The following is a 27,776-nucleotide window of genomic DNA, read 5'->3' as shown; positions in this document are numbered from 1 at the left end:
GTATCAATAACCACATATTTAGTTTTACAACTTAAGCCATCTTTGGAAAGATACTGTACTCTAAAAATGAAGGAATAATTTGTAGTAATGATGTCCCAAAATCCTTCCTGTAGAGATAAGTGCTTAAAAAAAAGATACTTTTTAAAAAATGTGACTGTATTTTTTCAACTGTATTCCTCAAGCCGGGTATTTATAAATACACATCCAGAAAATTAGCCCCACCTTGTGGATCATGGTAGTACTACAAATTCAGGCCTTTTAAGAACTGTGAACTGTCAAAGTGTGTATTCTTTTGACAGACAAAACTAAGAAATTTATAAATAATTAACATTGGTGAGGAAGTACTTTCACATACTGTTGTTGGTTGTATAAAATGACATTACCTTTCCTGGAAGAAATTTGCAAAAACAATAAATAGGTAACATTATATTCATTAATTTCACTTATAGAAGTTTATCCTCTAGAAATATGCAAGTTAGTAAACGTATGCAACAAGGTTATCTACTAAAGCATTATTCTTGGTAGTGAAAAATTAGAAGCCACCTAAATGTCAATGTGGATATAGTAAACACTATTTAACCATAATAACAAAGATGATGATGGCAGCTGACAGCTGTTGGGAGTAATAAGTAAGTGCCAGGCCCCATTCTTGGTCTGGCTTCAAAACCCTGACAGTGACCTCTATGCTATGTTTCTTAGAATAAAGAATACATCCTCATATGGAAGAATGTACATTAAATGTAGTTAAATAAAAAAACTCAATCTCAGAGGAACTATATTACTCCATCTTAAAATACATATGCTTATAAATGTACCCAAAAAGTATAAAAGGCTAGAAACACATCAAGTTGTAAATAATGATTACCTCTAAAGACTGGGAGGACTATGAGGAGAAAGGAGATGACTTTTTATACATTTTGTATTGCTTGAATTTTTCACATTAAGTACATATTAGATTTATATATTAAAAGTGTACAATTTTTAAAAATAAATTAACTGGAGTCTTTAAGATAAATAGTTTAAGGAACAATTTTTTTAAAAACAGGAAGGATAACCTTATACATGCTAAGGTTAACTGCACAGTTAATGGAAGCATGAGAATGGGCATTTGAGGGAACACACAAACACACCACACATAAAATGAAGTACATTCGGGTGATTAAAACTCTAGAAATTCTGAGTAAGTGAGGTTTATATCTGGTAATTTCTTGATAAAGATGGCAAGTTGAATATGCACAGCTAACTCTAATCCTCCTTGAAACTCAACTAAAAATATAGTAAAAAGAATTTTTAAAGGTAAAACTCCCAGCAATAAGGAATATTAAAAAGGAAATAATAGTAATAAAATTTTGGAAGCTGTAAATAGATGGACAAGTGGTAACTGAGCAAAAGCCTAAACCTAAGCCAGCATTGGGTAAAGCTGAGAACCAACCCAACTTCAAAAGGTTTTGGAATTTTGCATAGAAGGCTGATCACTTGTTCTGTGTTCCTACTTCATGAAAAGTTTTGTTTCTGAAACATCTGAAAATATTAACACTCTTCTTTCTAGAATTTAATGTAATATAGTGAAGAATAAAGTAAGGAGATCTGATTTAAATGGACCAAGAAACATTATTTACTTTGAGGAAACTTCAATATGAGATATATAAACTTTTAAGTATTAATTTGTGATGAGAATAAAAAATTTCTCAGTCAACAATTACAAAAACAAATTACTCAGCTATATGTTAGAATTAAACCCTGAGGTAAATGGATGCTTATTTGAAAGGGTATTCTGTATTAAGTGAGAATATAGGCTACTATTACCTATTTTTTGTTCTTTTCTTTATCCAGAGCAGTGCTTTTTCCATTACCTTCTCATTCAGAAGGAATATTTTTAAGAGTTTTTATTTAAATTCCAGTTAGCATACAGTGTAATATCAGATTCAGGGATACAATTTAGTGATTCATCACTTACATAAAACACCCAGTGCTCATCTTCACAAGTTATCTCCTTAATACCCATCACCCATTTAACAAATTCCCCCACCCACTTTGCCTCCAGCAAACCTTAGTTTACTCGCTACAGTAAAGAATCTGTTTTGTGATTTGCCTCTCTTTTTTCCCCTATGTTCACCTGTTGTTTCTTAAATTCCACATGAGTGAAATCATATGGTGTTTGTCTTTCTCCAACTTATTTCACTTAGCATAACACTCTCTAGTTCCATCCACATTGTTGCAAATGGAAGATTTCATTTCATTTTTATGGCTGAGTGGTATTTCACTGCATATAAATGTATCACATCTTTTTTTACTCATTCATCAGTTGATGGACATTTGGGCTCTTTCTCGTTCTGAAGGTTGCCTTTTAGTTATGTTGACTGCTTCCTTGTTATGCATAATCTTTTTATCTTGATGAAGTCCCAAGAGTTCATTTTTGCTTTTGCTTCCCTTGCCTCAGGAGATACATCCATCCAGTAAGAACTTGCTACAGCTGATGTCCAAAAGGTTACTGCCTGTGTTCTCTAGAGTTTTGATGGTTTCCTGTCTCATATTTAGGTCTTTTATCCATTTTGAATTTACTTTTTGTGTATGATGTAAGAAGTGGTACAGTGTCATTCTTTTGCATACTGCTGTCCAGTTTCCCCAACACCACTTGAAAAGACTGTCGTCTTTCTTGCTATGTCAAAGATTAGTTGACCATATAGTTGTGGGTCCATTTCTGGGTTCTCTGTTGTGTTCCACTGATCTATGTGTGTGTTTTTGTGACAAAACCATACTGTCTTCATCACTACAGCTTTGTAATATCACTTGAAGTCCAGAACTATGATGCCTCCAACTTTGCTTTTCTTTTTCAAGCATGGCCCCTGCACAAGGATGACACATAAATTCCGTGATGCTTTTCTTTTTCTAGATTGCTTCAGCTATTTGAGGTCTTTTCTGATTCCATAGAAATTTTAGGATTGTTTATTCTAGCTCTGTGAAAAACGCTGGTGGTATTTTGATAGGGATTGCATTAAATGTGTAGATTGCTTTGGGTAGTGTAGGCATTTTAAAAGTATTTTTCTTCCAATTCTTGAGCATGGAATGTTTTTTGATTTCTTTGTGTCATCTTCAATTTATTTTATATAAGTCTGTTATAGTTTTCAGAGAACAGATCTCCTACCTCTTTGGTTAGATTTATTCCTAGACATCTTATGGTTTTTGGTGCAATTGTAAATGGGAGTGATTCCTTGATTTATCGTTTCTGCTGCTTCATTATTGGTGTATAAAAATACAACAGATTTCTGTACATTGATTTCGTATCTTGTGACTTTACTGAATTCATGTATCAATTCTAGCATTTTTTTGGTGTAGTCTTTTTTTTTTCCCTAAGATTTTATTTAAGTAATATCAACATCCAACGTAGGGCTCAAACTCACAACCCCAAGATCAAGGGTCCTATGCTCTTCAGACTGAGCCAGCCAGGCATCCCTTCTGAGTTTTCTACATAGAGTATTAGGTCTTCTTTCTTGCCAATTTGGATGACTTTTATTTCTTTCTGTGGTCTGATGGCTGAGGCTAGAACTTCCAGTACTATGTTAAGTAACAATGGTGAGAGTAGACGTCCCTGTCTTGTTCCTAACTAAGGAGGAAAAGCTCTCAGTTTTTCCCCATTGAGGATGATATTACTTTTCAGTCTTTCATACATGGCTTTTAGGATGTTGAGATATATTCCATCTATCTTTACTTTGTTGAGGGGTTTTTATTAAAAAGGATGCTACACTTTGTCAAATGTTTTTCTTTATGTACTGAAAGGATCATATAGTTTTTATCCTTTCTTTTATTAATGTGGTATATCATGTTGATTGATTTGCAAATATTGAACCACCCTTGCAAACCAGGTATAAATCCCACTTAATCGTGATAAATGATTCTTTTAATGTACTGTTGGATATGATTTGTTAGTATTTTGTTGAGAATTTTTGCATCTATGTTCATTAGAGATAATGGCCTGTAGTACTCTTTTTTTTTTTTTAGTGGAGTCTTCATCTGGTTTTAGAATCAGGGTAATTCTGGCCTTATGAGTTTCAAAGTTTTCCATCTATTTCTATTTTTTGGAATAGTCTGAGAAGAATAGGTATTAACTCTTTAAATGTTTGGTAGAATTCCCTAGGAAACCGTCTGGTCCCAGACTTCTGTTTGTTGGGAGATTTTTGATTACTGATTTAATTTCTTTGCTAGTTGTTGGTCTGTTCAATTTTTCTACTTTTTTCACTTTTGGTAGTTTATGTTTCTAGGAACTTAATCATTTCTTCCAGATTGCCCAAGCCCAATTGGTTAGCATATAATTTTTTGTAATATTCTCTTATAATTGTTTGTATTTCTATAGTGTTGGTTACTTTTCTTCTTTCATTTGTGATTTGGATAATTTTTCTTTTCTTTTTGATAAGTCTGGCTAGAGGTTTATCAATTGTATTGATATTTTCAAAGAACCAGTTCCTGGTTTCATTATTCTGCTCTACTACCCTATTGTTTTGTTGTTGTTGTTGTTTCTATATAATTTATTTCTGCTCTAATCTTTATTATTTCCCTTCTTTGGCTGGCTTTAGGCAGAAGCAGTATTTTAAAAAGCAACAATTAAGCAAATTTTTAATGGCTGGCATTTAGCTGAGAAAGGAGAAATCTGGATGGACTCTGCCTCTTCTGAAAAATAGCACAACATCTGATGATAATGCTCTGCTTTAGCAATGATGCAGTTTATACCCAAATTCTGACCATTTTAGTAACTTTCAGTAGAACTGTTTCTCATTACTTCTAGTTTGCATAAATAATAACAAGTTACTCACAGGACAGTATATGTATTTCAACCTAAAGCCTTTTAGAACCCATGTAACAAAATTACCTCATCAATCAATAAGGTAAAACTATTATCTGGCTGAGGGAGGTCTAACAAATACTTAAGATGATAAAATTAAATCCTCAGCAGTTTGAAAAGAGTAATGCTATCTTATTATATTGAAATCTTTGAAAGGAGATTTTTTTTAATTACTTACGAAGCCAAGGTAAATATCTGAGAGCAAAGAAGTCCATCCAGAATTGGTCAAAAGTACAAGCGTATTATGAGCATTGTTCAGTATCTGAACAATGAAGATTTTCATAGAATAGTCACTTAACTGTTAATTGGATTTACTTAGTTAGCTTTGGGAAATAGTTCTTCAATGTAACTTTTGGCAAATTATAACATTAGGGACTTACCGAAATGAGTAAATATAATGCACTTTAGGAAGATAATTGGACTACACAGCCACCTTTAATACCTAGCACAGAACACAACTGTACCTAACCCAGTATCCAGGGATGCCTTTGAGTTTAAACTGAATTATGCAAAACTGAAAGGATGAAGCAACTACTAACAAAGTGAGACATAAAAATCATTTACAATTTATATAACCAAGCAAAAGGTGGCATTAGTTGGATTATACATAAACAACAGAAGCTAAGGTAGCAAGTATAAAATTAGTAAAATGGGCCAGAGGGAATAAAGCCTGGGGCAGGAAGAAGTATGAATTAGAAAGTTAAAATAACTTGATTATCCTCCACATCTTAAGGAGAAGGTTTTTTACAACCTTGTGTCAAGAGACTGCTGAGAATGCAGATGTAGGAGAGAACCCACACTTTACTGGAAATCATGTATCAGGGTAGGAATCCTCTAGAAAATAATGAAACCTTTGCTGGCAATCAAGCTGTCTCTGAAAAAGTGCGTATGTACATCCTAGGAACTAGAGGGCCCAAAGAAGTGATAGAACCTGTCACCTTCTATTCATTCTAAAAATCCTTCCTTGCTAAAATATAGCAACTGTTTCATTCATTCCACAAACATTTATTGAGTATTTATTTTCCCAGACACAGTGTTGCTGAAAGAGGTTACCAGAGTGAACAGACACAGTCCAGGACTTTTGAGGATGTATGGTCTCAGAGGAAAGACGAACATCCAAGCAGATACTGGTAATATAGTATGGCCAATACAGTGATATATTTATGCACAATCTACTCTGATAATGGAGGAGGTCACTCACTTAGCTCAGCCCAGAAAGAGGTCAGGGAGGGAAGTCAGGGTTACTGTGCTGGATTAAAGTATAGCTGAAGTAGATTTTAAAAGATAAGAAACTAGTAAAATAAATGACAAGGAAAAGAACATTCAAGACAAGGGAATAAACAGTAGGAGCAGAGGACTGAGCATGAAACAGATTTAGAGTAAAGGGGGTGAGGTGTGGGGTACCACAAGGAGATTATTAGAATGTTAGGATAGGGCAGCCCAGGTGGCTCAGTGGTTTAGCACCGCCTTCAGCCCAGGGCCTGATCCTGGACACCCAGGATTGAGTCCCGTGTCGGGCTCCCTGCATGGAGCCTGCTTCTCCCTCTGCCTGTGTCTCTGCCTCTCTCTCTCTCTCTCTCTCTCTCTCTCTGTGTCTCTCATGAATAAATAAAATCTTTTAAAAAAAAACACAAAATGTTAGGATAGAGATAATGAGGAGTAGGAGATTGACAACATTCAGTCCAGATTGCAGAGGGACTATGAAGCCATGCAAAGATTCTTTTTTTTTTTTTTTTTCTTTTTTTTTTTCATGCAAAGATTCTTAAACTTTATCTCCTAGGTCAGGGGGAGCCACTGTTAAACAGGAGAATCACACAGAATCAATTTCACATTAAGTCACTCTAGCAACATTGTGGTGGATGAATCTGAGAGGGGGCAAGACTGGAGGTGGGATAACCGTTAGAAGGCTACTTCAATAGGTCAGGCAGGAAATAATGAAGCCTTGAGCTAACACATAACCTTCTAACAAAACCCCCTGTGCTGTTATATCCATAATTCAGGATGTTCACACTATAGCAAAAGAAAAATGAATGTATTTATACATACATATAGAAGTGTATATATATATATATATGAACATATATATTCACATAATAGCTACATATCATATGTAGTTTATATATATTATACATATTTATATATAAACACTTTCTCACTACTACTATATTATAGATGCTCTTTTCCCACATTAATCAAAAAGTCCAAAGAAGGTTAGAAAACGAAAAGGAAAACAGAGGCTAAAATTCAAAACATTCTATTTATTTTAGAACTAGCAAATTAATAATAATTTGTAACCCTCAAAATGAGTTACTTTACTGGAAAAATAAATCAAATGTCATTAGAAATTTAAATTTAGGAAGAAGAAAACTTTAGAAAGTTTCATATACATATAAAGCATCTAAAATCAAGAACATAATCAGATTTCTCAGAATAATTTAAGCTATTAATAAAGAAAATCTAGAATACTAGATCTATATAAAGTAATAAAATAATTTAATGAAGAAAATAATATGACCTTAGTCTTAAAAATTCATTTTGAGCCTACCCTGCCATAGATATATATATATCACTTAATATTCATAAACCGTAATGAGGAAGGATCATTATATTCATTTGCAGATGAGAAAATGAACACTCAGGTAAGTTTATTTACCTAATAAACAGGACTTAAAGTTTGCCTGCCTTATATGCCTAATATACCTAAAAATGTCTTACCTAAAGCAATTACAAGCTACATATAAATAAAACTATATAAACATTTCATAAGAATATTTTTATTTCACAAATGTAGCACTTCATATCAGAAAGCTTGGAAATAAAATAAAACTCTGGGATCAAAGAGAACTTGGTCTAAATAGAGACTTTATTTCTTACTAGCTGTGGAAATTGAGTAACTTCTCTGAGCTTCATGTATAAAAGAGCTTACAAGACTTCAAAAAAGTTCTTGCAAAGAACACACAGTGCTCAGTCCAGTAATTAAATAATTAATCAATAGTAGCTAATGTTATACATCAAGAAAAAAATATAAATAAAACTAATATACTACCTTTAAAACTGGAATAAAAAAATAATTTAGGAATAGACCCCCCCTCTTTCCTGCTATGAATGTTTCTTTAGCCATAATAGGTATACACATGTATGTATACTGTTTACAATACCATACATAACTCCTAAGAATATACAGTCAATTCTTACTAATCCAAGAGTACATAAATACTGGTTTTCAGTTAATTTGTGATTACAGTGCCATGAGGAACACATCTTTCTCTTCTTTATTAGAAAAAAACTAGTAAGCAAACTATAATGCCCCATCTCACCCTCCAACCACACATACACTATAGCTCTCAAATCACCACCACAAACATTTCCATTTCACACCTCAGGTTCCCATATAACTGTTCTAGTCCCTTTGGCTCTTCAAATCCCACAACTGAGGAAAGTTGGGAAAGAGTCAGAATAATCAGTACTTGCTACCTCATTACTGGGACCCCTACATAATTAATTCTTTCTGTTTGTGACTTGATCCTCTCTCAATTCTTACCCCAGTTGATTGATAGTTGGGAGGTATTAAGGAGATATAAATTAGAAATCCATAATAACTTTTGACCTTTTTACATCAGTTTTTAAAAAACTGATTTACAAAACAAAATAAATTCTTATCATTAAACCATTTTAAGTCATTTCAAGTTTTTAGTCAGCTTAAATACTTTAACATTAATTATAGTATTTACTATTACAGTACAGTTATGCATTTTGTAATTAAAGCCCGGGATATCAGTAAGAATTAAATAATAAATCCCAGTTAAATAGTCCCTGAGGCCCAAGTTAATACTAAATCAATACTGCTATGTATCTGTTACTATACATTATAAAAATACCAGAAAAGTTACCTTGGTGTTCTTCTAAATCCATGTCTAGTTGTCTAATTTCTTCACTAAATTGATTTATTTTTTCTTTTATATCTGTTAACCTGTTGAAAAAATTATTTAATACATTTATGACAGATAATTTATATATTTTCAGTAAAAACTTTTTTCAGTAAAAACATTAAATGATGATGTTATGAAATCTTTTCTAAGTTGCAAAAATAGTATCTATGTGTAATATGCCCCATTCTGAAGACAATATAATAAATTTAGAGAGAAAACTCTTTTCTAGATTCTTTTTTTTAGGATAAAAATTTAAAGTATATATTCCGTAAATGTTAGGTGGCCTGATTTCAAAAGCAGACCTTTCCCCCATGCCTCTTTTGAGCTTAACTTGTGATATTAAAGTAAAAAATCTATAGCAACATTCTTTTTTGTTGGTTTGTACAAATTGAACTAAGCTGGCAAATTAGTCTCAAAAATTAGAAAATAAGAGAAAATTTATCATTGACTGAGGTATAAAATTTTAACAAACAGGGCAGCCCAGGTGGCTCAGCAGTTTAGCACCACCTTCAGCCTAGGGCGTGATCATGGAGACCCACGATTGAGTCCTGTGTCAGGCTTCCTGCATGGAGCCTGTTTCTCCCTCTGCCTGTCTCTCTGTCTCTCTCTTTCTCTCTCTATGTCTCTCATGAATAAATAAATAAAATCTTTTTTCTTATTTATTTATTTATTTATTTATTTATTTATTTATTTATTTTTAAAGGTTTTATTTATTCATGACAGACAGACAGAGAGAGAGAGAGAGAGAGAGGCAGGCAGAGACAAGGCAGAGGGAGAAACAGCCTCCATGCAGGGAACCTGACATGGGACTTGATCCTGGGTCTCCAGGATCAGGCCCTGGGCTGAAGGCTAAACCGCTGAGCAACCGGGCTGCCCAAATAAATAAAATCTTACAAAAAAATTTAACAAATAGCATTTGTACTTATAAAGCTACAGTAATTAAGATAGTGTGGTACTGGAATATACATATATAAAATATATATATATACACACACACATATATATATATATATATATATATATATATAAGGAAGATATATATATATAGCAATGAAATAAAATTGAGAATCTAGAAATGAAATCCTTTACCTATATATAACTGATTTTTGACAAAGGTGTCAAAATAATTAAGTGAGGAAAGAATACTAAATAATGTTTGTTGAAGAATATTTCTACAAACGCTGCTGGGACAATTAGATATGCAAAAACAAAAGAATAAAACTGGACTCCTATCTTATACCATATACAAAAGTTTATTTAAAATGGATCATAGATCTACACATAAGAGCAAAACTATAAAATTCTAAGGTAAGTCATAGGCATAAATCTTCCCAACTTTGGATTAGGCACTGGTTTCAAAATCATAATCAACAAAAGAGAAAATAAACTATCAAAATTGAAAACTTTTGTGCTTCAAAAAACACCACTAAGAAAATGAAAAGACAACCCACAGGAGAGAAACTTTGGAAATCATTTATCTGTTAAGACACATGTCTCTGAAACATAAAAATATTTCTTACAATAATAAGAGATAAATAACCCAATTAAAAAATGGGCAAAGTGGGCAGCCTTGGGTAGCTCACAGGTTTAACGCCACCTTCAGCCCAGGGTGTGATCCTGGAGACCCAGGATCAAGTCCCACATCAGGCTCCCTGCATGGAGCCTGCTTCTCCGTCTGCCTGTGTCTCTGCCTCTCTATCTTTCTGTGTCTCTTATAAATAAGTAAGTAAGTAAATAAATAAATAAATAAATAAATAAATAAATAAATAAAATCTTTAAAAAAAAAATGGGCAAAGGAGGGGTGCCTGGGTGGCTCAATCAGTTAAATGTCTGACTCTTGATTTCAGCTCAGGTCATGATCCCAGGGTGGTGAGACTGAGCCCCATATTGGCTCCCAGCTGCTCAGCATGGAGGCTGCCTGAGATTCTTTCTCTTGCTCTGCTCCTGCCTCCGCTCACATGCACACACTTGCTTACTCTCTTCCTTTCTCAATCTCTCCCAAATAAATATATAAATTGGGAAGAGTTAAGATGGCAGAGGAGTAAGGGGCCCTAAGTTCGTCTGGTTCCTGGAATTCAGCTACGTAGTTATCAAATCAATCTGAACATCTGAGAAATCAATCAGAGATGTGAGAAAAGAAATGTTGCCATTCTAGCAATAGAAAAGCACTACTTTTTGGAAGGTAGGAGGTGTGAATCTGGGGTGATATATATTGGAGGATATTGTGAGGAGAGGGAGCCTTCTTAAGGAGGCTACTGCAAAGTATTAAAGCAATGGAGCAGAAAATTGGAACTTAGAGAAGTCAGCTATGGTGGGGGAAGTCAGCTACGGTGGGGGCAGTCAGGTGACAAAATGGGGCAGAATCTCAGGTGGGACAGCAAGTCTCAGGATCCCTGGGGTCACAAAAAGAACGAGAGTGCCTGAGTACAACAGAGTTTCCAGGCATCAGAAAGGGGAAACTGGCCGAAAACAATGAGTCTAGGTGCCAGCTTTCAGCTCAGTGATGCCATAAACAGAACCGCTGCATAGTCTCACAACTGCTCTCTGGACAGGGACCCAGCAATAGAAAGAAGCACGGTCAGACCCCCTCCCTCCCCTGGGAGGAATGGTGTGGATCCATGCCACAGGAGTTAGAAAAGTTTGGAGACTCAAAACTGGGTCATGTGCCTGAGATAAAAGCATTCAGGTATAGACTGGGTGAACACACAGTTCAGACCGAAATCAGAAAGACAAGAGTGAATGACTGCCTTTCAGTGAGGGCTCTCTGAAGAGTGAAGGGGGCAAACTTCAGCTTCAGGATTAGAGATTGCAGTGCTGTCATCTCCCCCACCCCGCCCCCATCAGTCTTCAGGGAGCAAAACAGCACCACATAGTGAAATCTTGAGTTTTTTACACTGAGCCTGACCCTCCTGGCAGCAGTGGCACATTTCCACCAGTCCAAGGACATTGAAGAATCAGCACAACAGGCCCCTCCTCAAGAATAGCAGGAATGACTGGCTAGCACAAAGTTTACTGATCAAAGAGAACAGAAAATAGGTATTCAAGTCCAGGATATATAGAGAACCCTCCGTGAAATCAATAAAAATAGGTCAATACTGGTGCACCTGATCAGCTCAATTGGTTAAAAGTCTGCCTTGGGCTCAGGTCATGATCCCAGAGTCCTGGGATCAAGTCCCAGTCGGGCTCCCTGCTCAGCAGGGAGTCTGCTTCTCCCTCTTCCTCCACCCCTCCGCCCTGTTCATGTTCTCTCTCTCTCTCTCAATTAAATAAATAAAATCTTACAAAAAACCCAAACAGGTCAAAACCTTGACATATAAGAGTGAAACTTGCAAATTTCAAAGATAAAGAGAAAATCCTAAAAGCAGCTTGGAACAAGAGGTTCTTAATCTACAAGGGTTAGAAACATAAGGCTGGCAGCAGATCTGTAAACAGAGAGATGGCAGTCCAGAAAGAACTAGCATGATATATTCAATATGTTAAATGGGAAAAATATGCAGCCAAGAAAATTTTACCCAGCAAGGCTGTCATTCAGAATAGGAGAGATGAAAAGTTTCTAGGACAAAAAACAAAAAACAAAAAAACAAAAAACAAAAATTAAAGGAATTTGTGAGCACTAAACCACTCCTGCAAAAAATATTAAAGGGGATCCTTCGAGCAAAGAGAGAGCCCAAAAGTAACAATGGCCAGAAAAGAATCAAGACAGCCTTCTGAGACAGTGACTTTACAGGTAATACAATGTTACTAAATTTATATCTTTCAATAATTACTCTAAATGTAAATAGACTAAATGCTCCAATCAAAAGACACAGTGTATCAGATTGGATAAAAAAAAATAAGAATGATCAATATGCTATCTACAAGAGCCTCATTTTAGACCCAAAGACACCTCCAGACTGAAAGTGAGGGGGTGGAGAACCATTTACTATGCTAATGGACATCAAAAGAAAGTTGGAATAGCAATCCTTCTATCAAACAAATTTGATTTAAACCAAAGACTGTAATAATAAGAGATGAAGAATACTATATCATAATAAAAGGGTCTATCTAACAAGAAGATCTAACAATTGTAAATATCTATGCCCCAAAGCTGGGAGCAGCCAACTAAATAAGCCAATTAGTAACAAAATTAGAGAAACACATTGATAATAATACAATAATAATAGGGGACTTTAACATACCACTCACAGCAATGGACAGATAATCTAAGAGAAGATCAACAAGGAAATAAGGGCTTTGAATGACACACTGGACCAGATGGACTTCACAGATATATTCAGAGCATTTCATCCTAAAGCAACAGAATGTACATTCTTCTTGAGCGCTCATGGGACATTCTCCAGAACAGATAACATACTGGGTCACAAATCAGGTCTCAACTGGTACCAAAAGACTGAGATTATACCATTGTATTTTCAGACCACAATGCTTTAAAACTTGAACTCAACCACATGAGAAAATTTGGAAGGAACACAAATAAATACATGGAGGTTAAAGAGCATCCTACTAAAGAATGAATGGGCCAATCAGGAAATGAAAAGATTTTTAAAATACATGGAAACAAATAAAAATGAAAACATGACAGTTCAAAACCTTTGGGACACAACAAAGGTGGTCCTAAGAGGGAAGTATTTAGCAATACTGGCTTCTCTTAAGAGACACAAAAAAATCTCAAATATACTACCTAACCTTAGACCTAAAGGAGCTGGAAAAAGAATAGCAAATAAAGCCTAAAACTATCAGAAGAGAAATAATAAAGATTAGAAATCAATGATATAGAAATAAAAAACAGTAAAATATATCAATGAAACTAGGTGCTGGTACTTTGAAAGAACTACTAAGGTCAATAAACCTTTACTAGCCAGACTTATCAAAATGAAAAGACCCAAATAAACAAAATCCTAAATGAAAGAGGAGAGATCACAACCAACATCAAATAAATATAAACAATTATAAGAGCATAGGATGAGCAATTATATGCCTACAAGTTAGGCAATCTGGAAGAAATAAATGCATTCCAAGAAGCATATAAACTACCAGAACTGAAACAGGAAGAAATAGAAAACCTGAACATATCCATAACCAGCAAAGAAACTGAAACAGTAATCAAAAATCTCCCAACAGGGATGCCTAGGTGACTCAGTGGTTGAGCATTTGCCTTTGGCTCAGGTCATGATCCCAGAGTCCTGAGATGGAGTCCTGAATTAGGCTCCCCGCAAGGAGCCTGCTTCTCTGGCGGCCTGTGTCTCTGTCTCTCTGTCTCTCATGAATGAATGAATAAAATCTTAAAAAAAAAAAAAATCTCCCAACAAAAGAGTCAAGGGCTGGATGGCCTTCCAGCAGAATTCTACCAAACATTTTAAGAAGAATTAATGCTTATTCTTTTGAAGCTGTTTCAAAGAATAGAAATAGAAGGAAAACTTCCAAACTCATTCTATGAGGCCAGCATTACCTTGATCCCAAAACCAAAGATCCCACCAAAACTGAGAATTACAGACCAACATCCCTAATGAACATGGATGCAAAAATTCTCACCAAGATACTAGCTAATAGGAGCCAACAGTACATTCAAAGGATTATTTATCATGACCAAGTAGAATTTATTCCTCGGCTGCAGGGGCAGTTCACAACATTCTCTAATCAACTCATGTGATACACCACATTAATAAAAGGAAAAACAAAACCATACGATTCTCTCAATAGATGCAGAAAAAAGCATTTGACAGAACACAGCATCATTTCTTAATAAAAGCTCTCTGCAGTGTAAGGATAAAGAGAACATATCTCAATATCATAAAAGTCATGTATGAAAAACCCACAAATATCATCCTCAATGGGGAAAAACTGAGAGCTTTACCTCTAAGGTCACAAACATGACAGGGATGTCCGCTCTCACCTTTGTTGTTCAACACAGTACTACTGGAAGCCTTAGCCTCAGCAATCAGACAGCCAAAAATAAATAAATCAAGGATCTGCAGCAAAAAAAGAAGTCAAACTTTCACTCTTCACAGATGACATGATACTCTATGTACAAAACCTAAAAGACTCCAACTAAAAATTGTTAGAACTGATACAGGAATTCAGCAAAGTTGTACGATACAAAATCAATGCACAGAAGTCAGTTGCATTTCTATACCCTAACAATGAGCCAGAAGAAAGAGAAATCAAGGAATTGATCCCATTTACATTTGCATCAAAAACCATAAGATACCTAGGAATAAATCTGACCAAAGACATAAAGGATCTATACTCTAAAAACTATAAAACGCTTATGAAAGAAATTGAGGAAGACACAAAGAAATTGAAAACCATTTCATGCTCATGCATTGGAACAACAAATATTGTTAAAATGGATAGCTACCCAAAGCAATCAATATATTCACTGCAATCCCTATCAAAATACCACCAGCATTTTTCACAGAGCTGAAACAATCCTAAAATTTATATGGAACCAGAAAAGACCCTGAACAGCCACAGAAATGTTGAAAAAGAAAACCAAAGCTGGAGGCATCAGAATTCTGGACTTCAAGCTGGTTACAAAGTTGTAATCATTAAGAAAGTACAGTACTGGCACAAAAACAGACACAAGATCAGTAGAACAGAACCCAGAAATAGACCCTCAACTCTATGGTCAACTCATCTTCCATAAAGCAGGATAGACTATCCAATAGAAAAAAAGACAGTCTCTTCATTAAATGGTATTGGGAAAATTGGACAGCCACATGCAGAAGAATGAAACTGACCACTTTCTTATACCATATACAAAAATAAATTTGAAATGGATCAAAGACCTAAATGTGAGAAAGGAACCCATCAAAATCTTAGAGGAGAGGGATCCCTGGGTGGCGCAGCGGTTTGGCGCCTGCCTTTGGCCCAGGGCGCAATCCTGGAGACCCGGGATCGAATCTCACGTCGGGCTCCCGGTGCATGGAGCCTGCTTCTCCCTCTGCCTATGTCTCTGCCTCTCTCTCTCTCTCTCTCTCTCTGTGACTATCATAAATTAAAAAAAAAAAAACTTAGAGGAGAACAGAAGTAGCAAGCTCTGCAGCCTATGCTGTAGCAACTTCTTGCTAGACATGTCTCCAAAGGCAAGGGAAACAAAAGCAAAAATGAACTACTGTGACTTCATCAAGACAAAAAGCTTTTACACAGCCAAAGAAAAAGTTGACAAAACTAAAAGACAACCCACAGAATGGGAGAAGATACTTGCAAATGTCTTATCAGATAAAAGGCTAGTACCCAAAATCTATAAAGAACTTATCAAACTCAAACACCCAGAAAACAAAACAAAAAAAATCCAGTCAAGAAATGGGTAGAAAACATGAACAGTCATTTCTCTGAGAAGACATACAAATGGCCAAAAGACACATGAAAATATGCTCAACCTCACTCATCATCAGGAAAATACATATCAAAATCACATATCACCTCACATCTGTCAGAATGGCTAAAATTAACAGCTCAGGAATCAACAGATGTTGGCGAGGATGTAAAGAAAGGGGAACCCTCTTACGCTGTTGGTGGGAATGCAAACTGGTACAGCCACTCTGGAAAACAGTATGGAGGTTCCTCAAAAAGTTAAAAATAGAACTACCCTACGACCCAACAATTGAAGTACTAGGTATTTACCCAAAGGATATAAACATAGTGATCTGAAGGGATACCTGCACCCCAATGTTTATAGCAGCAATGCCCATAAAAGTGAAACTATGGAAAGATCCCAGATGTCCATTGACAGATGAATGGACATGGATGGGGACACACACACACACACACACACACACACACACACACACACACAGTGGAATATTACTAGCCCATCAAAAAGAATGGAATCTTGCCATTTGCAATGACATAGATGGAACAAGAGAGTATTATACAAAGTGAAATATGTCAGAGAGAAAAACAGCATACAATTTCCATTAAATGTAAATTTAAGAAACAAAACAGGGGAAGGGAAGGAAAAATAAGATGAAAACAGAAAGGGAAACAAACTGTAAGAGACTCTTAACTATAGGAAACAAACTGAGAGTTGCTAGAGGGGAGGTGGGTTGTGGGGTGGGATAACTCGGTGATAGGCATTAAAGAGGGCACTTGATGTAATGAGCACTGGGTATATGCCACTAATGAATCACTAAATTCTATCTCTGAAACTAATAATATGCTATATGTTAATTAAATTGAATTTAAATAAAACAATTTTTTAAATAAAAAAATTTTTAAAATAGTTTTTAAAAAATGGGCAAAGGATATGAATAGTCATTTCTCTAAAGAAAATATAGATATGGTCAATAAGCATAGGAAAAAAGGCTCAACACCAGTCACTAGGGAATTGCAAATCCAAACCGTAATATATCACTTCACACCCATTAGGATGACTCTAATCTAAAAAGACAGGGTATCCCTGGGTGGCTCAGCAGTTTAGAGCCTGCCTTCAACCAAGGGCCTGATCCTGGAGACCCAGGATCGAGTCCCATGTTGGGCTCCCTGCATGGAGCCTGCTTCATGCCTGTGTCTCTGCCCCTCTCATTCTCTCTCTCTCTCTCTCTGTGTCTCTCATGAATAAATAAAAAAATTTTTAAAAAATAAAAAAAAAATAAAAAGACAGGTAATAAGTATTGGTGAGGATATGGAGAAACTGGAATATCATACAAGGCTGGTGCAAATGTAAAATGAGTGCAGATGCTTGGAAAATAGTCTGCCAGGTCCTCAAAGAGTTATATATAGAATCAGCAATTTTACTCCTTGGTATATACCTAAGAGAAGTGAAAGCATATGTTCACATAAAACTCACACATCAATGTTCATACCACCATTATCCATCATAGGCAAAATGGAAACAATCCAAATGCCATCAATTGATAAATAGCTAATTGTGGCATAACAACACAATGGATTATTATTTGGCAAAAAAAGGGAAATTAAATATTGATGCATACTACAACACATATGAATCTTGAAAATATTATGCTGAGTGAAAGAATCCAGCCACAAAAGACCACATATTGTATGATTCTATGTATATAAAATGTTCAGGATAGGCCAATTTACAAGGACATAGAGTAGAGTGGTTACCTAGAGCTAGAAGTAGTGGATGAGCGGGGTGAGGAAAGGGATATTGGGTTTTACTGGGGAGATTAAAATGTTCTAAAAGTTACTGAGATGATAGTTGCACAACTATGAATACACTAAAAACAATTCTGAGTTGTACACTTTAAATATACGAATTGTATGGTATGTATTATATCTTAATAAAGCTATTTTTAAAAAATAAGGGCACGTGGATGGCTTAGTCAGTTAAACTTCTGGCTCTTTGATTTCAGCTCGGGTCATAATTTCAGGGTCATGAGATCAAGCTCCACATGGGCCTCTGCACTGGATATAGAGCCTGCTTAAGATTCTCTCTCACCCTATGCCCTCCCTCTCACTCAGCAGAAGCTCTCTGTCAAAAATAATAATGATAATAATACTAACAATACTATGCAATGGCTCTTAACATTAAAAAGGGATGCCTGGAATGGCTTAGTGGTTGAGCATCTGCCTTCAGCTCAGGGCGTGATCCCTCAGGGAGTCCCACAGGGAGCCTGATTCTCCCTCTGCCTCTCTCATGAATGAATAAAACCTTAAAACAAAAAACAAAAAACAAAAAACCCCCCAAAAACTAAACATTAAAAGAAATGTTTAAAGCTATAAATAAGATTGAAAGCTGAATCAATAATATGCCATAGGAAGAAAATAACTATAACAATATGTACCTATTGTATATTTAGAATGTAATTTAAAAGAAGTGAAATGGATGTAATATGTCCTATTATAAATGTACTTACTGTCGCTCCATGCTGGCTATTTCCTGATTATCTTCTTTAACCTATAAAGGCATAAAAAGAAAATAGTACTTAAAGAATTACTCATTGTTAGGGTACCCTAAACACAATTTCCTTCTAAGGTATGCTGTATCAAAATGTCAAATGTAGTCTCTTTCTTGAAACCTAGTTCTTAAAACTCAACCTTTCAAGTTAAAAAACATATCATTAAGGAACTATTCACTGATTTTTTTTTCCTTTTTTCTCAAAGGAAGGGTGATGACTTATACAGCTATACCTATCCACATGGCACCATGAGGTTAACATATCTTCAGGCCTGGATCAGTTTACATAAATATCCAGAATTTCCAAGATTTCTAAGACTGTTACCCCTCACCCCAACCCACACACATAAGGCAGAGGGTGCCAGATTTAGTAATTGCCATTACAATTGAATTTCAGATAAACAATGAGCAACTTTTAGGGCATGTATATACCATGCCCTAATATACCATGCATACACATATACACACACACTACTCTAAACAATTATTCATTGCCTTCTGAAATTAAAACTTAAATAGTTGTTTTGTATTTTATCTGGCAATCCTATCTCAAGACCACACTTTCTCTCCCCTGCCTCCAACGATCTCTTTCCAAGGAACTTCAGAGATTCTAGATTATAATACCTTTCTGGAATGACTCTAATACTTAAATAGCTCCCAAGTTGATCCCTAAGGTTCTTCCAAACCATTTGGGTTCAACCTAAGACCATAAAGGAGTCTCATTTGTAGGTTCCTGATGGGTGCTACTCCCAAATATATATATGCATTTCTCCTAAGGGCCCTTTAGTTAAGAGGTCTCATTATAAACAGGCTAATTATAACAGTGCTAAATTAAAGCTAACCTTGGGTAGTAATAAAGGTACTGAATACATGTGACACAATCAGGTGACATACCGTGATTTCACAGGACATTTTAGTTCCATTCACTTTCATGGAGACATGGATGATAATAACCACAAAACTTATTAACCTTGGAATACTTCATTTTTTAAATATGAAGAAGCCCCAAACACAGAATGGAACAGATCTTCAATAAGATCATCAAACTGGGGGCACCTGGGTGGCCAAAATTGAAACAGGAAGAAATAGAAAACCTGAACATATCCACAACCAGCAAAGAAACTGAAACAGTAACCAAAAATCTCCCAACAGGGATGCCTAGGTAGCTCAGTGGTTGAGCATCTGCCTTTGGCTCAGGACGTGATCCCAGGGTCCTGGGATTGAGTCTCACATCAGGGAGACTGCTTTTCCCTCTGTCTATGTCTCTGCCTATGTCTCTGCCTTTCTTTAAATATCTCTCATGAATAAATAAATAAATAGTCTAAAAAAAATAAGTGACCAATAAAGAGGGTTTTCAGTGTCCTTACATGGATCCAAAACATGAAAAAAAGTATGGCCAAAATGTGCACAAAGACCATATAAAATTATGACTTAAATCAAGAAACAGTTTATATGAGAAATGACTTTCACCTAGATTTTCTTTGTCAAATAGTTCATCTTAATTTAGATGAAACTCACTTTTCACTGTTTTTTAAGACAATAAATGTACTGGATTTCTGTTCAATTCATATGCCTTAAATCAAATAAATCAATACATTTACCATATCTTGATATAGTAAAATAAGTATTTTTGTTTTTTGTTTTTTTCGACCTGCTTAAGTAATCTCTCTCTCTCTTCCATTGGAGATCCCATGCTTTTGTCTTCAGCAATCATTTGGTCTCGATGGGACTCCAACTCATAAAGTTTCTCATGCAGCAATACAGCCTCCTGTTTTACCTGGGAGTGTGCTATTTCCTGAAGGGCACAAAAAGAAAAATTTAATCAGGATTTTATCAAAACCTATTCTCAACTAGGTTTCAGTTTATAAGAATAAGGACAAATTTAAACCATCAGCATCCTTAAATAGAGGTATCAATATCTACAGTACTCAATAATGCTCCAAAGCACATTTGTATATTAGAAGAATAAAAATAAACCCCTTTTCCTTCATAAGTTATTTTCAGTCTAAGATTCACGAGAAGATGGGAGTTTATCTTATCTTCTAAATATAAGACCTGAAAAAGGATAAGGCAACTCTACCAGTGGGAAGATAATAAAGAAAACATCACAATGTATGTACAACTTTAATCACAATATTAAAGTCCAAATAACTGATCTCTAGAGGGAATATATTCTCATATATATATATATATATATATATATATATATAGAGAGAGAGAGAGAGAGAGAGAAAGAGAGAGAGAGAAAGAGTCATATACATACTCTACTACAATGTTACTGGTTGAATTGTGTCACCCAAAAAGATACGTTGAAGTCCTGGTAATCTCCAGTACCTGTGAATATTATATAACTTGGAAATGGGGTCTTTGCTGATTTAGTCATGTTAAGACGAGGTCATTAGGGTAGACCTTAATCCAATATGACTGATGTCTTTAGAAGACATGCAGAGACACAGAAGGAGAATGTCATGCAATGAAACAGGGAGAAAATGGGGTGATGCACCTAAAATAAAGGAATGAATACCCAGGACCGACAGACACCACCAGAAGCTGGAAAGAGGCCAGGAAGGAGTCTAAAAGTCTCAGCAGAAGCATGGCTCTGCTGAAACCCTGATCTTAGACTTCTAGGCTCTAGAAAATTTGTTGTTTTAAGCCACACAGTTAGTGTTATCTTATTATAGCAGTACTAGGAAATTAATACACATAAGCAGAATAGTTATTGTGTATTCACCACTGTTCTACTGTTTACGAAGAGAAAATGAAGGCTGTGGTAACTTTATGAGATAACTAAAAAAGCTAGGGTTGTTCATAGTGTAGAGGAGGGAGAAAATGGCATTTGAAGCTGTTCTTTATTGATCATTCATTCTGTGTCAGGCACTGTATTCTGTGTTCTCTATACACTATCTCTAATAGTCAAGGCAACTGTAATCAGATAGTTATCACCTCTGTTTTACAGATGAAGAAACTAAGGATCTGAGATGTAAATAATTTTCTAAGTTAACAAAAATAAAAGCTAATGATGATATCTGAAACTAGATATATGAACAAGGCCAAATTTTTAAGAGGCAAGACCTCCTCTTTTTTGAAAGCCAAAGAGGAGGAATCTTAAAAGGAAAAACTGAATTAGACGAAGTCTGAAAGCCTATTTAAAAAACACAATATAGGAGCACCTGGCAGCCTCAGTTGGTGGAGAGTGGGTCTCTTGATGTTAGGGGTTGTAGGTTTGAGCCCCATGTTGACTGTACAGATTACTTAAAAATAAAACCTTTAAAAAAAAAAGAAAGCATCGTATATATAGCTCAATAATGGATTAGCTTCAAGTCAAAAAGTGTGATAATAAAATATAGACAGAAGAAATGCAGATATTTTGGGGTATCCCTTTTCATAATTATCTCCCCTTTCCTTTTGCTTAATCATCCTAACTAGCTGATCGATAGTTGACATGTTTTCTTGAAGAACAAGTCCAAAAAAAAAATATAAGGAATCTGGCAAAAGATAAATAGAATTAATGACATATATTCTATATATATATATACACACACACACACACATATATATACACAATATATATTATATATGATAAAAATATATATTTTATTTAAGAGATTATATATTTTATTTATTTAAGAGAAAGAGAGCGCGCGAGCAGAGGGAAGAGAAAAGGGAGAGGGACAAGCAGACTCCAAGGTGAGTGAAGAGCCCAATTTGGGGCTTAATCTCATAACTATGAGATCATGACCCAAGCCAAAATCAGGAGTCAGATGTTTAACCAACTGAGCCACCCCGTCACCCCACAACTTATATATTCTTAGACAATACTGTAAGTTTTTGTAAAATTTCATGTTATTTTAGGCACACATGTGTGTACTGATGCCAAAATGTGGTATCAATACAAACACTAAATCCAAGGATATAGTTTACACCTCTTCCCGAAGATACTAAATTTGCCAACTGAAGTAAGACTTGACATTCCCCATACACCCTAAAACAGATAATGAAGAATTCTTTAGACCAGCTGTGTTAATACTAAATATGGTCCTTATTCTTCAAAGCATATTTCTATTACCAGAGAGATCCAAAAATATTAAAATTATATATACTCACATGTAGACAATAAGTATAGAAAGCCATCTTAATTTTATTTAAGCAAACTACTCTTTCAACAGCAAATTTCTAAAAGAATTCCAATACTCATGCTTATTTCTTTTGCAAGAGAGATGACAGCAATCCTGTCAATCTACAATTGTTACTAATCCTATCATCATGATACCTACCTGAATCCATAGGAAATGAGGAAAAGCAGGTAAGGTTTGAGGTATAGACAGTATACTGAAGTGTAAAGGACATGAAAAGGTAGTCGCAGAAAAAGAAATACATTGGCCAACAAATATATAAAGAAATACTTAATTTCATTCGTAAATAACTGAAAATTAAAACAAGATAGAAATGTTTACCTATCAAACTAGCAAAATTGGAAAAAGTGAATAATGCTTGCTATTAATGAGTGGATAGGATAACAGGCCCTCCCTTAAACTGAGTCTAGAAGTAGAAAATGGAACCACCTTTTTGGAAGGCAATTTGACAACTTTACATTTTATTTTTTATTTATTTATTTATTTTTTTAAATTTTATTTATTTATTTATGATAGTCAGAGAGAGAGAGAGAGAGAGAGGCAGAGACACAGGCAGAGGGAGAAGCAGGCTCCATGCACCGGGAGCCCGACGTGGGATTCGATCCCGGGTCTCCAGAATCACGCCCTGGGCCAAAGGCAGGCGCCAAACTGCTGCGCCACCCAGGGATCCCCAACTTTACATTTTAGAAGTGTGTATTTATCTTTTGACCCACTGCAAAAAATTCATCTGAAGACCTACTCATTTAACTTTGCATAAAATGCATGTTTTCACTGCAGCATTGTTTATAATCCCAAAAAACTATAAACAACCTACTCATCTACAATGCTGTACTATAGTCATGCAATGTAACACAATGCAGTAATTTAAAATAATGAGGGAGATCTCTGAGAACTGATGTGAATAAATATTCAAAAGAGAATGTTAGGTGAAAACAAAACCATGCTGCAGACAGTACATTATATGGGCATTCCACTTGAAGTTTTCCCAATAAAACCAAGATAAGGGGATCCTTGGGTGGCTCAGCGGTTTGGCGCCTGCCTTTGGCCCAGGGCGTGATCCTGGAGTCCCGGGATCGAGTCCCGTGTCGGGCTCCTGGCATGGAGCTTGCTTCTCCCTCTGCCTGTGTCTCTGCTTCTCTCTCTCTCTCTCTATCATGAATAATTAAATAAAATCTTTTAAAAAAATTAAAAACCAAGATAAGACCATAAAATTGTTATAAAGACTAAATAATGCTGGTAATCTATGTAAAGAGCTCAAAAAGCACAGAGTAAGCACTCAAAAAATACAAAGTAGTTCTCTCTGGAAAGAGGGAAACAAAATAGGCATTTTCATTTTTCATCTTATTTAAACATAAAAACTTTTTTTTAAATTAAACTGCTTTAACATGTAAGCATTTACACCTTTAAAATGATGAACTGATCTCTTTCCTTCACTCATTTTTAATTTCTTGTGCATGTCTTTAAATTACCGTTAGATTTTGCATGTCTTAGCATGGCAGAATGATTTTGCATACAGTAGGTACTCAATAACTGAAACTAATTTCTTACCAAAGTAGGATATTTGTGGTGCTGAATGGGAAAAAAAATTATACCTCTCTTAGAAAATTACTAAATAAATATACTTGAATGAGTTCCATTAATATATGTAATATGTAGCTGAATTATCTTTTGTAGCTAATAGAAGAACCCTTATTTGATTTTATACTTACAGCTTCCAAGCTCTCTTTTTTCATGTTCAGTGAATCTAATTGTTGTTGAAGTGTGTCTAACTCCTAAAAAACGGAAAAAAGCAAATACATATACAAGTTATATTTAAAATGTGTCTGTTTCTCAACATTTCAGATATAGATATGACAAACTAAACTTTATATACATATTCAACTCATATCTTGCTACTTGATTAAAATTTAACATTATTCTATTTTTGATCATTTCATAATGTATAAAAATACTGAATCACTATAATGTACACCTGAAACTAATAAAATATTGCATATTAATTACACTTCAATTAAAAAAATAAGTTCGTGTTACTTGATCATAGGTTGAAACGTACCCATTCACAATCCTAAATTTTGAGTTTATAATTTGCCTGTTCTACTGCAAGCTTTTCCTAATTTCATCCAAAACAAAATTAAGTTTTTTGGTTTTTGAAAAAAAAAAAACACCCAAAACACATTATTTCTATTTTTGCCAATTTATTCCTAAAAACTTTGCCAAGATCTACCTTGAAAAATACTTTGAGCTTGTCAAAGGTAGCCAGATCTTTTCACAGTGAATCATCTCAATCAGAGAAGGACAAACATTATCAATCGGAGAAGCACAGTGAATCATCACTGTGTTTTGAAAATATTAAATATCAGCAGCTTTCAAATTCATGATATTCTTGTTTAAAGTTATGATTTTTAATTTTTATTTTTTAAACCATGTTTCCACATCCTTTGCCTAATTTCTTTTAGGGCCAAGACATATAGTAATTTATGTGGCTCACTCCTAAGGAAAAGATTTTTTAATCTGATTACTTATTATTCAAAAACAGCTGTGCAAGATTAGCTACATTTTGATGGTATTTTGGCATTTCTATTATACTCTTTCTTCACTGTTTTGTTCTAGTTTATAAATCCTGACTAAAATAAAAAGTTAAATTGTCCATGAAGTAGTATCTGAGAAACCAAAACCACATTCACTTTTGGCATTTGTGCGGACTCATTCTCTATTAACTGTTTGGTTAAGGGACATCTGGGTATGTAAGGCCACTAACTTGCAAATCCGAGTCACCACCATGACTGTATGTTGGGAGAATTCTCAATAACCCCTCAGCAGATTCCCAGATTGCTTATTTAAACACCATGGTTAGGAGGCAAGAGCTGTTCAAATCAAGGACACAGAGGTAAAAGATGTGCTGCTTATTAGGCAGAAAAGAAAGTAAGCATCCCTATTGCTTTAGCATATGAGGTTCTTTATTATTTCCATCAACAGTTCATTTAAAATGAAGTGTTTTCATGTATCTTTATGACATGCAAAAGTGAAAGATGCATAGGAATGAATAATACAGTAAGATTAGGTCATTATGCAGCATAAAAAAAAGAAGTTTTCTAGATCAGTGCTTCTTAAATTTAAATGTCCATCCTTAAAATTATCTGGGGACTTTAAGATTCTAATCACTAAGTAGGTCTAGTCAAGTTCTCAGGGATGCCAATGCTGCTCATCTTTAGATCATATAGTATTAAGACTTCTAAATGCTTGGACCAAGTAGTGATTAGTATTACCTGCAACAATTTCTCATTTGTGGTTTTCATTTCTATATACTTGACTTGTTTTTCAGGAGACATGTTTTTGATAATGCCATCTGCTGCTTGCTTTTCCTGTTCAACTTCTTCTTCTACACTTCTAATTTGTTTTTCCTTCCTGAAATCAAAAGTATCCAATATTCCTCTTACTACATTGAGGGGAAAAACATCAATAAATTTTACTTAGGGTAAAATCACTCAACATAGTTTGTAATCCTTATAGATGTACAAAAAATTCTATTTGGAGAACTAGTGGTAGGTTGCCAGAGGGAAGAGGGTGAGAGATGGGCAAAAATGAAGGGGAGAGGTCCTTATAACTAGTACAGGCTTCCAATTATGGAATGAATAAGTCACAGGGATGAAAAGTACAGCATGGTAATAGTCAGTGGTACTGTGATAGTGCTGTATGATGATAACTTGTGGTGAGAATTGACTAACATATAGAACTGTTGAATCACTATGTTGTACACCTCAAACTTAACATTATGTGTCAACTATACTTCAATTAAAAATTAAGAAAACAGGAGAATCCCTTATACTTCTGAAAAAAAAAGTTGCCCTCATCAGCAGACTTATTTCACATCTTTCTCTTTTCAATCCCCAAATCCTTCTATTTCCTTACTGTTCATTTTCCTTTACTTTTTCTTTTTTTTTTTTAAGATTTTATTTATTCATGAGACACACACACACACACACACACACACAGAAAGAGAGAGAGAGAGAGAGAGGCAGAGATACAGGCAGAGGGAGAAGCAGGCTCCATGTAGGGAACCTGATGTGGGACTCGATCTCAGGACTCCAGGATCACGCCCTGGGCTGAAGGCAGGTGCTAAACTGCTGAGTCACTCAGGGATCCCCTTCCTTTACTTTCTTGCCAAAAAAAAAAAAAAAAAAAAAAAAAAAAAAAGAAAGAAAGAAAAGAAAAGAAAAGATTATCACAGAAAATCCTTAAAGCATTGTATACTTGAAGATGTATTTACACTTTGTCATACCTTCAAGACAAGTAAGACCATTAAATTTTAGAATAGTGGTTTTGAAACATCTTTTATCTACAGAATTTTGACCAAATGAAATCTTGCATGGTAGTTCGTCATATAAATGATATAAAGTAACACAACTCTGACTGATCTCTGAGTAGGGAAACCTACAGTGCAATTTGATTTAAAAAAATCATAACTTTAATATATTTGCCTACCTACTACTTTAATTAAAATTGGTATTCCAAAAGCTATATATTTAATGTTACAAAATAGTTAATTTCCCAAAAAATGTAACAGAGACATCACAGGCATAATCATATAAAAGTAGGAATCAATTACAAACAAAAACCATGTTTATCATATAATCACAAGAAATACCAGTGATGTGCCATTTACTACCTAAGCAAGGTCAATTATCAACAGGGCAGAGAAAAAATCTGAAAAAAATAGAAAGATGCTAGTTATCATATAAATACTTCAAGATTTACTTATAAAGACTACTTGAAGATAAATGTTTAGTCTCAGTATCAAAATTTCTATTTTGAGTTTCAAAATAGGAGTAATATTCTACTATTTATTCTTTCACATGTAGTTACCAACTTCTACAATTTTTACATTCTCTAAGCCCCCTACAGATCCACCTATTTCCCACACAATTTTTACATACTCCTATCCCACTGCCAGAATAAAGAATCTAAACTCAGAAATTTTCCTACAAACATCTCATAATAATCCAATAAAG

At 34.9% G+C, this 27,776-nt stretch overlaps 1 protein-coding gene across 5 annotated transcripts in view; it reads right to left on the bottom strand.

Moving 5' to 3' along the window:
- IFT74 (intraflagellar transport 74) overlaps positions 1–27,776 on the bottom strand; it is an 85,054-nt gene that overhangs the window by 26,459 nt on the left and 30,819 nt on the right. For all 5 annotated transcript variants that reach the window (XR_012038132.1, XM_072841576.1, XM_072841575.1 and 2 more), the window contains 5 exons: positions 26,034–26,172; positions 24,474–24,536; positions 20,283–20,426; positions 18,591–18,631; positions 8,728–8,807 (listed from right to left, as the gene is read on the bottom strand). Coding sequence is in view for 4 of the 5 variants with exons in the window: in XM_072841576.1 (XP_072697677.1) it covers positions 8,728–8,807; positions 18,591–18,631; positions 20,283–20,426; positions 24,474–24,536; positions 26,034–26,172 (467 nt within the window). In the remaining variant the exon portion in view is untranslated. The remainder of the gene's footprint in view (positions 1–8,727; positions 8,808–18,590; positions 18,632–20,282; positions 20,427–24,473; positions 24,537–26,033; positions 26,173–27,776) is intronic.

This window comes from Canis lupus, chromosome 10 (assembly GCF_048164855.1).
Source record: "Canis lupus baileyi chromosome 10, mCanLup2.hap1, whole genome shotgun sequence".
Classification (NCBI taxonomy): domain Eukaryota; kingdom Metazoa; phylum Chordata; class Mammalia; order Carnivora; family Canidae; genus Canis; species Canis lupus.
Note: the sequence above shows the minus strand (reverse complement) of the source record. Positions and strands in the feature narration are given on the sequence as shown.